Below are 13,830 nucleotides of genomic sequence, written 5' to 3'. Positions count from 1 at the left end.
ATGAAAAATAGTATTGTCCCTCCCTAATTGCTATCACTGTTTTATAGCTTGAAAATGTCCATATTGATGATTTTAGATGTTAACTCATATGTTTTCATTATTACAGAGTGCATTATGCTGCATCTCACTTTAAAGCACATAGTACGAATAATAATATATGCACTTTTGCAGCTGTTTTGCAAATGTTTTCTTTGGGAGTGATTTGTAATTACCATCATTATTATTGCTTTATATTATTTATTTTTACATACCTCATGCTGAAACTTGACCTCCATGCCTAAGGAAGCAGGCTTACCAGTAATGAGTTTCAAAGCTGTGCCTTTATATTAAATTCACCCCAAAGGAGTCTTTATCCCCCAAAATTTTGAAATGGCAAGTTTTATCATTTAAAGAGACACACTGGAAAATAAGTTTACTAGTAATCGGACGTTTTTTCATGCTACATTCCTCAAACAAGACTGATTTCAGAAATAATATTAAACCATTACCATGGGAGATGGTCTCATCATAACTGTTGTTCGGGAAAGAGGCTGCTGAAAATGCACAATAATTGCTTTTTAAAGATAGCTCATTAAGACTATTACACAGCATTCTAAAGGGTTTAATCTCATTCCACTCGTGAACAAGCAAGACTTTAGCTTTTCACCTCCCATTAGCAATAGTAGAATTTTGGTGTGATGATTATATCTGCTCCAATAAATGGCATTTGGCCTAGACAAAGCACTGAAGTTCCTGAGTTACTTTCAAAAAATGTTTTTATGGTGATCCAACTGATATAATTATATTTAAGTCACAAATTCAGATTCTATATTGACCCACACAGAGTTAGTTTAAAAAAAAAATACTATCACGTCTACAAATTACCATGAAAAACATGTAATCTAATTAAATTAGACCCCTCTAATTTAAATTTTGTAAGCAATTTAAAACAGAGTTTGCTTAAATTAGTCTTGTCCAGGGTCACTAAGAATATCTGTAGAATAACCAAGATATTAAGGACTAATGCTTAGCACATTTAATGGTACAAATTTTTCAAATACAATGGAAAGAAAATGTTTTAAGTCAAACATTGCAGCAGGAGCCCACAGGCTGAAGCAGGCCTATGAATGGGTTTTGTTTTGCTCACATTGTGTTGCTGTTGTTTAATGTGACTTATTTGCCAAAATTTAAAAATAGGGAAGTGCCGTATGAAAATTCCTATTTCTGGCTTCTTTAAACGTTAGAAAATCTGGTGACCCTAGGCCCACATTGCTACATGGTGGCAATCAAGTGGAGCCAAGTAGCAGCAGTTCTTTTTAAAAGCATACTTATTTTCAGTTTACTCCCAGCCCACCCTTATTTTCTTACATACGGCCCATTTCATTCCTATATGCCACCTCCCTGGCCCCTTTAGCCATATGATTTTGTGCTTCTAAATTAAATATAACATGCATGATTTAAATGTGACTTCCATGAATACAATGAAGCAGGCTTCTTAATAAAATAGGATATATTAAGTTAAATATTATTTTATTAAAATTATTATTCTGAAATATAACAAAATGGCCTTTTTCTGAAAAAAGATTCTATACTTTGGACTTTCCCTCTCTCTTCATCCATGAATCAAATTAGATGTGCCTTCTGGTATTTATTTGCTTATTAGCACAGATAATAAAGTATTGTGCTAACGACTCTAAGATCTTGGGCTAAATATAATGGCAATAACACTAATTATAATAGTGCTTAGTTAGACTTAGTCTGTTCTACGACCCCAAGCCACACACTAAAACTAGGAAGTCTTGCAAATGCAGGCAGGTTGTCATGGTGTATTTTCAGTGCTGGAATATTAATTCAAAGCATACCTCGTCATTACGATTAAGTATTTTAGTCCCATTTGTATGGGAAGACTAGAAATTTGGAAATCGACCTTTCTATTTCCCAGGAATGGTTACTAGTTAAAAGCACAAAACAATTTTTCCCCAAGGCAAACATAGGAGCCTACCTCTAAAGCAGTATATACATTTGTTAGAATGCATACAAAAATTTCCAGACTCACAGAATCAGGAACAAATGGAATTTGGTCTATGACATTCTAAGACATTGAAAACTGTGTCACGGTATTTCATAGAAGGAGAAGCCATGAAGAAATGAATTTTTAAATTAAGTTTAAAATGTTACATTGTCAGTACTTCTAAGGAATAAATGAGAGATTATAATAAATTGATATAAATTTTATTTCATGCAACATCATTCACCTCACCCAATATCTTGAATAAGCCAAATTTCAAAAATTTATATAAACTCCTTTAGACCTATCAAGGAAAAGTCTTCTCTGGGAGCTATGCTTCCAACCTCAGAAAGGATAAGGAATGACTTACTAAAAATTCTTGGGCTTTTTTGTGAAACTGAGGAATTTCTGTTGAAGGCCCACAGTGCTCCACCCACTAATTTGTGTGGGGGTGCTGCACACTGTCCACAGTTTTACACAGTGCATGTGCGGTTTCCTTCTCCTTCTAAATTTAGGTTGCAACCTTTATGATACCCCACCATATTTTGAAGTATTAGTAGTATGGTTTGGACAGAGAATTTGCATGAGTCGTTTTATTGCCTAATTAAAGCAGCATTGATGATATAAAACTAGGAAATCAAGGTAATCTCTATTTTTTTATATTAAGGTATGTTGGCCACACCTGTTCACTATTAACCACCCCTCACCCCACTTTTTTGTGCCTTCAGAGGACTGCTTAGACCCAATGTGTTCCAATCATGGCATCTGTGTAAAAGGAGAATGTCACTGTTCTACTGGCTGGGGAGGAGTTAACTGTGAAACACCACTTCCTATATGTCAAGAGCAGTGCTCAGGACATGGGACTTTTCTTCTGGACACTGGAGTATGCAGCTGTGATCCCAAGTGGACAGGATCTGACTGCTCAACAGGTATAGTGGAGTTATTTTCTTTCTTCCTCTACTCTTGAATATCTAACTGTTCTTTCTTTAAGGTAGTGCTTCTTAAAATGTGATCTGTACACCTTTGTGAGTCATAAGGGGCTTCCAGGTATGTCCTAGGTTAGTATTTTACTGAATTTTTATTTATAACATGCGATTACCTATTTTTCTCATCTTGTTTTTCATTGTAGGTCTGTGCTTGAACTTCTATCTTTATTTTGTATTCTCCTACAGCTATTTAATATGTTACCAAGTGTCCTACTGTTAGTTCTATGCAGATTATTTCAAATGACATCTCCCCCAAACTCAAATAATCTGGCATTTCCAACCATCTGCTGAGTATTTCTACTGGGTGTCCCATCACCTAAAAACATAACTTAGCCCAGGAACTCTATCCCATTTTATATATTGCTATAATGCCACTCAATTGCTATTCCCACAACATTGCTTTCCTTTTTCCATTACCTTCTCTAGCATCTTCTATAGTTTCCCATTGTCTGTAGATACACTTCAAGTATCCTAGTCTATGATCAAAAGCCTACTACAAACTATTCCAAAAATCTATCTCCAGCCTATCTTCTATTTTGTTTCCTGCATAAATCCTTCCTTTGCCAAAGTAATCTATGTCCCCTCCTTACCCTTAATGAACCATGTTTTATACTTTTCTCCACGCCTTTTCCACCACATGAGATGCTATGTTCATTCCACCTAGTGAAATCCAACCTGTCCACCATGACTACCTGTAATTTTAGCCATTCCATAAAATGTTTCCTGATCAGATCAACAGGGATCCCCTGAAATCTTATTGTGCACATTGCTAAAGAGCACAGAAAGCATTATGATCTAGATATGTGTGCACATGGCTTGTTTTTTCACCTGAATTATAAGTACTAAAACTAATGAGTCATTCTTTATACTATTTTTCCTATCTTCAAACCATGTACTCATTAAATAAGTAGAATGAATAAACTTGGAAAGCTTCTGCCTATGAATTCATTGAAGATGTAAAATAATGTGGTAAGCAGGAAAGACTGAAGCACTGTGGAACTTTTTGTACCACTGAATTAGCTCATGAACTGAAAAGTCTGTAATCCTGCACTGTAAGGAAAGAAGAGAATTTCTCTGTTAAGAGGATTAATTTTAACATAATAATTCACTGCTATTCTAACAATACTTCACCGAAGTTTTGTTGCCTCACATAGAAGTAATACAGGAAAGAGGATTGCATTTTGCAATTTCAGAAAATGATCAAAATGCTAAGGCCAATCTAATAACAACTAAAATGAAAATTTTAAAAACCATATATATCTATATCCTTATATACACATATAACCTTTATGTCTAACAAATATACCTGTGCCTGCTAAGTGCTTGGCATGGTGTTTGATGCTAGGGATATGATAGTGAACAAGGTGGATGTGGTCCTTGCAAAAATCGATCCTACAGTTTAGTCAGAGAGACGTTGAACAAGTTAGAAAAAGGTTACAAAGGGAAAGTTACTGTACAGGAGGGACCTAACTTGATTATTAATTTATTTGGTAAGTGTTATTGAATACCTTTCATCCTTCCATGTTTCAGATACAGTATCATGGCCTAGAGCTTTAAGTTTAAAATAATAACATCAATGTTAATATTATTATAGCAAACATGTAATAATTATGTGTTAGTTACTATTGTAAGCATTGTATATATATTAATTCACTGATAACAACTCTATAAGTATGATAATTATACCTACTTTACAGATGAGGAAACCAAGGCACTGAGAGGTGAAATAACTTGCCCAAAGACACTTACATAGCTTCTTGCTTCACAGTGCATACATTTCACTACTATACTGCACTGTCCTCTAGGAATTCATCACCTAACTGACCATGTATAAAAATGTATCATTGTTGAACCATGTCCAAGGCCATGTGTCACAGAGCACAAAGGAGGGAGCAGTAGGCTATTTTTGTGAGAAGAGGCCTTAGAGTCAGGTAAGGCTTTGTAGAAGTCTTAACATTTGAATTAATACCAGAATGATGATTGCATGTTTATCACATGGACAAGAGGGGAAAGAACATTCTAGGCAGAAGGAGTAGCTTAAACAAAGAAATAGAGCTATGACGCTCCATGACACATTTGGGGACTTGCAAGTAATTGGGTATAGCTATAGCCTAGGAGTGCAGAAGGAGATGAAACTGGTGAGATGGGCAGGGGCCAGAACATAGGGAGTTTTATTTACACACTCTGCTGAGGAATTTCCGTTTCCTCTTGACACAATAGGAAAGCACTGAGTGATTTAAAACAAACCACCTTTGAGATAGACTACTGTGAAGACTAATTGTAGCTGAATGATATCAGGAACTAAGAGACATGTGCAACATGATTATTGGAGTAGTCAATGAGCATGATGGTGAGAAGGGCCTGCATTGAAGCTGTAGTCGTGAGAATGGTGAGGTGGAAACAGACCAGAGAGGAATTACCATGGTAGATATAAAGAAAAGAGACAGGGTAACTGCTTTGGATGACTAGGTAAAAGTAAATGTCACCAACTGAGAGAGAAAAGGCATAGTAAGAAAAGTAGGTTTGGGGCCGAGGGGCCAACTACAGTGAACTCAGTTGTAGACATGCTGTGTAATAGGCACCTGCAGAAGATCCCACTTGCATATGTCCAGCAAGGGGTTGATAGTCAAGAATGAAACTTAAAGAAGAATCCTGAGCTAGAGACAAATATTTGGTACATAGTTGGGACCACAGGAACGCAAGTTACTGTCCAGGGAGGGTGTGGAGAATGAGAATGAAGAAAATCAGAACTCTAGAGAACACCAACATTTAATGTTTTTACTCTGATAGGGTTCTTTACAGTGAGTCGAAAGCTTGCCTCTTTATATTATGATTTAATAAACACATATTGATTGAACAGTGATTCTGAATCATATAATTGCTCCCTCAGATCACTCACATCCTTTATGTGCCCTTCCTGATGCTTCAGAATTAGGTAAAATTCCTGGCAATGTACTAATCACCAGTTGCATAAATTCAAATATTTGTAATTTCCATTGAATTAACATTAAATTCAAGGTACTAAGAACTTCTCTTTCCCTGCCCATTCCAACTCCCTAACACACAAAAACACGCACTAGTCCTGTTGGCTAAGAAGAAAATCACAAAAGGGGAGGAAAAGGGTAGTTATGAACATGGCTGTATGTTGCCCCTCCTCTCTCTTCCAGATGGAGCACCCTAAACCCCACCCCACTCCTTCCTCACCCCTAACAACCCTTACCCAACAAAGGCAAATGAAGTGATGAGAAAAAAAATCAGAGCCCTATAGAATATTATATCTGGAAAAAAGTGTAGATATCTGATTCAATGTTCTTTAAATGTTCCTGTTCCATCCACATCAGCATTTCTATGGATTTTAATGCACTGAGGCACAGAGAAGTTAAGCAGCTTGCTTCAAAGTGTGAGGACTACTGCACTAGTCAATCCTCCTCATTTACTTGTTCATTTCCCTCACATTTCTTGAGTCTACGCCTCTATTATGTCTCCAACAGCATGTGAGGCAATAGTATATAAAGAAGGATGAAACATCTATAGTGGGGGAGACACATGTGAATAAAGATGAAAATACCTTGCACTAAATGCTAAAAGATAGAGAAAGATACAATGTGCAAAGGGTCTTTAACATTACCTGAAGGTTGAGAAAGTGATCACAAAAGACCACAGATCATGAAGGTCTCTGTATGCAATGCCTAGAAGCTTGGACTTAACCCTGAGGACAGCAGGAAAAGCCATTTAAGGAGTTTAAAGAGGGTAGTATCATAACCATGCTTGCATTTTAGCAAAGTTACTCTGTAGATGGTTTGGAGAATATAGTCAAAAAATGATGCAAACTTGATATAAGGGAATTTAAATGTAGATGGAAAGGAAAGGACAAATATATGAGGGGTCAGGAAATAGCACTTGGTGACTATATGGGTAAAAGAGGAGACAGGAATTTTCACTGACTCAATAACTCTATATTGGGAGACTGGATGAATAGTAACACTACTAACTGAGATGTGAAATATTCATCTATTAAACAAATTTTCATTGAGTATCTTCTGTGTGTTCTCTGCTATACTTTGGCAATACATCAGTAAAGAAAACAAAGATTCCTTCCCTAATGGAGCTTGCAGTCAGGGGGAGACAGACGGTAAACAATGAACAAGAAATATATGAGTTTTTGAAACATGAGGAAACTGAGAACCAGAGAGGTGAAATAATTGGTCCAAGGTCATAGGCCTGGCTAACTGCAAACCTGCCAGTAGAAACCAGGTCCGCCGATTTGATGTAATGTCTAGCACTCTTTTCAGCCTTAAGGCCCCACTCCTGCCAAAAGAAGGAAGAGTTAGACAAGGAGACAGAACTCGGGTGAATAGATTAGCTTGCTGAAAAGAAGATGAAGGACATCAAATACCAAGTACATAAATGACACCTTTTTGTACAGAGGTCTGGACCAAAGCCACATCCATCCATTCTGGACCACAAAGAAAAAAGATCACTAAAATCATCTCTTGTTCATAGAAGCAAAAGGGTGGATAGGTATGACCCAAAACTCAGCAGCCTCTCCAGCAAAAGCCTTCCTAATAAAACTAGCAGATTGAAAAATAGGGGAAGGAAATGCCTTCCAAATCTCCAGTGTCATAGTAGAAATAGTCCTTCTGTGATTTTTAAGCTCCATAAAGGTTGTTCCCACAGAGCATATTTAACCATTGAGATGATCTCACTGTGCAGACTTTTAATTGAGTGTGCTCAGTACAGGAAGCAATTTAACATCTGATTCTTATAATGGATCGTGTCATTTCAAAGGTGGATATGCTCTGCCATTGATCATTTTCCTCCACTAAGCACATGAAACTTAGCTGTTAGCATGTTAACTGTGCTGCTCTGATACCAGGGGGACTATAGTGAAAGGTTTACTGATTATTTTCAGTCTGTATTTGTAGGTACATTGAGTATTATTAGCAGCTCGAAATTGATACTTCATACAGGCTTCTTCAACCTGAGATGGTCTCATGGCACTTCACAAAGGTTAACTCGTTATTCTTTAAAAATACCTGAAGAGGAATACAATAGAAGCTTGTAATAACGGCCTTTGGATTTGGATATACCACAGGTCAAATCATGCTCCCATAAAACACAACTCCTTATCATGAAATCTCAGTAAAACGTTTAGCCTATTCTAAGGGTATTGGCCCTAGCCTCCAAGATCAGCTTGTACATGTCTGCTATATTTCCTTTGTAAAATCTTACTTCTCCTGGTCACATAGTCTTTGAAAGGGAGCACAAAAGCAGTTTAGAACTTGTATTACTCTCTTCTTGATGAAACCTCCTTTGAACTACTCCCTCTGTCATTACTTGCAAATAACTGACAGCAAAATTTATAAGTGGTAAGCATTTAATAGATGGGCCAACTCTTGTCCTTTCTCTACTACAATCCACTCTTATACTGTATCTTAGAAGTGGGTTAATCAGCTGGAGAGATGTGAAGCATTAGGCCTTGAGGTTCTTTTGAACATACTCTTTACTATTCAGCAGAAATCATATAAGGTATTATCATGATGTGCCCTTCTAAGGAAGGTTAGTTTTTTAAGATGCCAGAAGGCTTTGTAATAAGGATATTTGTTTTTGAACTATCCTGTGGCATGTGTCCACCTTTTCCAACAGAGAGATAACAGTATATGTGTGGGTGTGCATGTATTCACACACAGTGACCTTGCATAACTTAATTTCTTTTAGTCTTAGCCATCTCATTTGTGAAAGGATAAAAGATAAGCAAAATGGCCCATGTGGTCTTTTCCAACACTGAGATCTATGATTCTTGATGTGTATATTGAACTATTGACATTGATTATGAATAGTTCAGAGATTTAGTTCATAAACTCTCTTAAGTTTATTATTGTAAATAGTTTTGTTTTCATTATAAGGACATCCACACTTTGATATTTAGACTATGTTATTTGAGGATTTACCTCTATATATGGAGAAACACATACATACACACATAAACATGTGTATATGTGTATATCTTCATTATAACAATGTCTCATTATGTTTTGAAGTATTCCCTAATGGATGATGATATACATCTACTAATGAAACAGATAATTAGAGGAAGAGGTTGTAAGAGGTTTATATAATTATTGTTGCTAAGGAAACTTTCCTTGATTGTATGAGTACAATTTGCTTTAAAAATATTATTAGTTCTCCTGTTTATTGAAAGTGCCAGTGATTAAAAGCTTTTCACCTGACTACATATCTAGCACATAGAATGCATCACTTTCCTGCAATTTCCAACAATTTATTAGGCCTTATGAAATGAGTCATTTATACATAGTATTTTTTCCTTTGCACATAACAGTTACAGCAGGCTCATACATGCCATTTGTTAAAGAATCTTTGTTCAAAATGTAACGCACACACCATGAGGATGACTGTGAAGCTATTCATCGTGCCACTGAAGGGAAAAGTCCACTCACATACAAGGTAACTAGAATTTAGCATCTTCGGTAGAAAAAGAGACAGTTAATGTAACCATGTTAAGAACCTAGGATTGCAGGTACTGTCTTCTCTGCATCTCTTGACACATACCTGGGTTTCTTAGAAATAGTTGCTGAGTTCTCAGAAAAAAAAAAAAGTTTCTATTAGTTAGCAACAATGTTAATATTGCCATAACGCTACCAATTCCCTGGACATAAATTTCATTTCTGCAGATTATATGAGGCAAGAAAAAAGTTTAAATATAATTAGTCACAGAAACATGATGGGAGGATTTGTAGTGCTTTTTTAGTGGATGAAAGACAAAAAGCTTATGCCTAATTCATATGTAGGCTTCATGTCTTCATCTTGATATTCCAAGTATGATGACCTGTGCTGACATTTATTTTAAAATAGATTTTTTTCTAGTCACTTAAAAAAAAAGATAAACATTAAGGTGACTCTGATTAGATTGATTAAATAAAACAAGCATCTGCGTGAAACATGGTAGCTACCCTGTTAACATTACAGTGAGATTAAAACATTAACTCTAGATTATTGAAGTAAATGAAATTCATTAGTGGCAGTAGAAATACAATTCAAAAGTATCCTTAAGACAATTCCAAGTCAAATTAAGTGAGTAAGACAATCTACAGAAATATCTTTGGAAGATATATATGAAATGGGAAAAGAAGTTACACTATTATAGTGGTTTCCTAGCTATACATTCGACTCAGAGATGGTTTGTCACCCCAAGCCTTTTTTGGCTGAAATGAAAATAGAAATTGAACCACAAAATAGTCTCAGATTCAAAAATTCTTTATACAAACGTTCATTTAATAACCATAAGATTATATATATATATCACCTTATTATAGTAAATATATCACCTTATTATATATAAGTATATATATTAAAATATATATTATGTACCTATTATATATTATATATAATATATATATTTATATATATATAAGGTGACAAGATTGTACATATTGTAAGGCAATTTAAAGCACATCAAATATCAAATGATTTCAAAAGATATCTTTTACATTTTGGTTCTGAGACAATAAAAAACACATGTTATGCCATCATTAGCAGGCAACAGTGCAACATACAGTGAAGCTTTTGACAATTGGACAAGTTTGAAGTAAAGGTAAGTTTGCAGCTGCCTCTATAAATCTGAGCTAACTCTATTAACTGTTCCAGGATATTAAAGCTTTAAAACTATTTTTCAAACCAGAGATATATATTTAAATAAGATGACACTTGAGAAGCAAGCAAATGTAAATAAGCCTGAGTGTGAGGATGCATGCTTATTTATGTCGTTAAAGTACAATATAGTAAGAATCCATTTGGACAGACCAATGGAAATGTCAAAAGGAAACAGGAAAATTTTGTGTTTTCATTATTCCCCTTCCTTTACTTAAACTCTTATTCTGAATTCCAGAATCATTGGCTCTTTGTCATTTTTCTCAATTCCTTTTTAGCTGTATGAAGTGACAATAGATCCCAAAAGGATGTATTTACAAGGTGTGTCTGTCCCTGTATGTGAGAGATCCTATGGAAAAAGTGTCTATCACTACCGCTTGCCCCGCTGCCATGGCAATTCACTGACAGGGGAAGATAAAGTAGAAAGTCTCTATGGAAGAGATGGCTGATAGAGTTTGAAGGAAGTGAGAATACAATTGTGCAAAAATTCGTGGCCAAAACATGGGGAAGGATCAGAACAAATTGTCCCAATCCTGTGTTCCAAAATCAGACGATTGTAGATATAGCAGAGTATCCCATATACTCACCCCAAATAAGCTGAATGGTACTATTCCAATAATAAAAATATCCTGCATTTATCTGATCATTTTATTTTTTTCTCCAAATACATACCAATATTTTTTATTTCTTTATTATGGCCATGATCCAGGGTCATTATTAGAGTTTGGATTACATATTGAGCTTTGATGATACAAAATACCTACAAGACTGTTCCAGAGATTTGATTTACATACATATTTCCCTGAGTCATTAGAGAGAAAGGGAGGAGGGATGGAAAAGACATAAATTAGTTCTTCAGTAAAGGGCAAGGACAATAAATTTTCACTTAGAAATTTGTTAAGGTCAGGCTCATAGATACTCTGTATGGGTAGTTGAGTCTGCTATTAAGAACTTGACTTGTGCCCCAGCTACCAAATTTCCAGTATTCTAGCAAAAAGGTTTCTGTTAGTCTCATAACACCCATGTGGTATAAGCAGGATAAGTAATAGTTTCTTCATATTAGAGTTGAAGGAACTCATTTACTTTGAGAGGCAGGGCAAGTTACTTTATTGTGTATGCTTCAGAGTTGACGCCACTCAGAATTCACACCCCAATATCCATTCTTAAAGATCAGTATGGATTCATTATTTTTAGCCTACTTGGGACTTGCTGAGCTTCTTGAATCTAAGAACCTGTGTCTCACCTAAATTATAGAAAAATTTCAGTCCTTATCTTTGAATCTTGATTTTCCCTCTTTAGGCATCCTTTTGGAAGTTTCCTTAGACTGTCCATCCCATTCTAGCCTCCATGTCTCTTACTCCTTTTTCTTACTTTCTATCTCTTTTTTGCCTTTGTTATCTCATAAGCAATTACTCCATATTTATCTTATAGCTCACTAAATCTCTCTTTGGCTATATTTATTGTAATGTTAAACCCGTCTATTAATTTTTTTATTTCAATAATTACTTTTTGTTTCTAAAATATTTACTTAGGTTTTTTTTTAATGCCTCATTATTTTGGGTAATTTTTTGCTGCTTAATTGTGTGTTTGGTTACATGAAACATAGTTATTTTATATACGGTATCTGATACAGAATATAAAGTCTCTGTGGAACTGGGTCTATGGTTTGTTATTTCTATGAACTCTTGGATATGAATTTCTTTCTTTTTTTAAATTGTGAGCTCAAATATGTTGGAAGTCTCTCTAAGTCCTGTATGAAGAAAGCATTCTTCTGGGGAGGATTTACATTTGTTTCTGTCAGGAAGCTGCCTACACTGCAAATCAGTGTAAACCTTAAAATATCAGGCTGCAGTTTTTTAGACCAAATAAAGAGTACAAATATGAACCTTAAACCCACATGAAACCTGGCTAGTGGCCATGAAGTCTCAAAGGAGGCTTGATATTTAACATCCTCATAGACTCAAGCCTGAGAAAAATCATTTTCTTCTAGTCTGTGTCTGCAAGACACATTTTCTTCTAGATTGGATATATATTGCAATATATATCCCTAATCTTGCACAGGTCCAAGGTTTAGCTCAAAAAATTTCTCACTCTCGACTCTCATGAAATTTCTGGGTCATTCAGATCAGCAGATGACCCATGTCCTGGCATGGTCTGATTCTCCATGTAATCTTAGGCACATGAACCACTATGGGTTTCAGTTTACACATCTGCAAACTATGTTTAAGCTAAATTCACATTTCAATTCATTTTTCGTAATTAGCATTTTTACTCTAAGTGGATAAAACAACTTAAGTTCCAGTAAAATTAAGAATGTGGCTGGGCACGGTGGCTCACGTCTGTAATCCCAGCACTGTTGGAGGTCAAGGTGGGTGGATCACTTGAGGTCAGGAGTTTGAGACTAGCCTGGCCAGCATGGTGAGACCTCATCTCTACTAAAAATACTAAAAAATTAGCCAGGCATGGTGGCGCATGCCTGTAGTCCCAGCGATCTGGGAGGCTGAGGCAGAAAAATGGCTTGAACCCAAGAGGCAGAGGTTGCAGTGAGCCAAGATCATGCCTGGCAACAGAGCAAGGCTCCCTCTCAGAAGAAAAAAAAAAGAAAAGAAAAAAATGTATTCTACTAAGGTATGGGTAACAATATTAGATCCAGTTCAACAAAACTAGAAGAGCTTATTCCGTGATAGCAAAGAATGTTCTAAGAAATATTGCTCAAAAGGAGCCATAGCAAATCAGTGGGGTTAATAGTGGAGTCAAGAATAAGTAGTTTCAACAATCAAAACAAGCTTCCCACACTTCTCGCTAGGTTCATTCATTTTTTTTTCTTTTTTACCAAGAAAAGTACTTGAGGTTCATTCATTTTTAAAATTGAATTCTGCATATCAAGCAATGAAAGTTAAGGCAGTTTAAATACGATTGCCTACTTTCTTTTCCAACAGTCTTCTTTTTCTTCATTTCTCTTTTGACAGACTTGTCATAATCATAGAATATTGACAATAGATGATATTTTAGATGTCACCTAGTTCTGCCCTGTCCTTTTATGGATGAGGAGGAAACTGAGTCCCAGAAAGGTTGAATGACTTATGGACACTTATACAGCTCATTAGGCACATACGTAGTATGAAAAACAGGTATTGTGATTTCTGGCTTAGGACTTATATCCAATATACCATTCAGAGAGCCTTCTAT

At 35.7% G+C, this 13,830-nt stretch overlaps 1 protein-coding gene across 3 annotated transcripts in view; it reads left to right on the top strand.

Moving 5' to 3' along the window:
* Positions 1-13,830, top strand: part of TENM1 (teneurin transmembrane protein 1) — an 801,721-nt gene that overhangs the window by 546,369 nt on the left and 241,522 nt on the right. For all 3 annotated transcript variants that reach the window (XM_078363019.1, XM_054251187.2, XM_054251185.2), the window contains exon 14: positions 2,716-2,916. In XM_078363019.1, coding sequence (XP_078219145.1) covers positions 2,716-2,916 — 201 coding nt within the window. The remainder of the gene's footprint in view (positions 1-2,715; positions 2,917-13,830) is intronic.

Source organism: Callithrix jacchus, chromosome X, assembly GCF_049354715.1.
Source record: "Callithrix jacchus isolate 240 chromosome X, calJac240_pri, whole genome shotgun sequence".
Lineage (NCBI taxonomy): Eukaryota > Metazoa > Chordata > Mammalia > Primates > Cebidae > Callithrix > Callithrix jacchus.
This window is presented reverse-complemented; position numbering and strand designations above follow the sequence as displayed.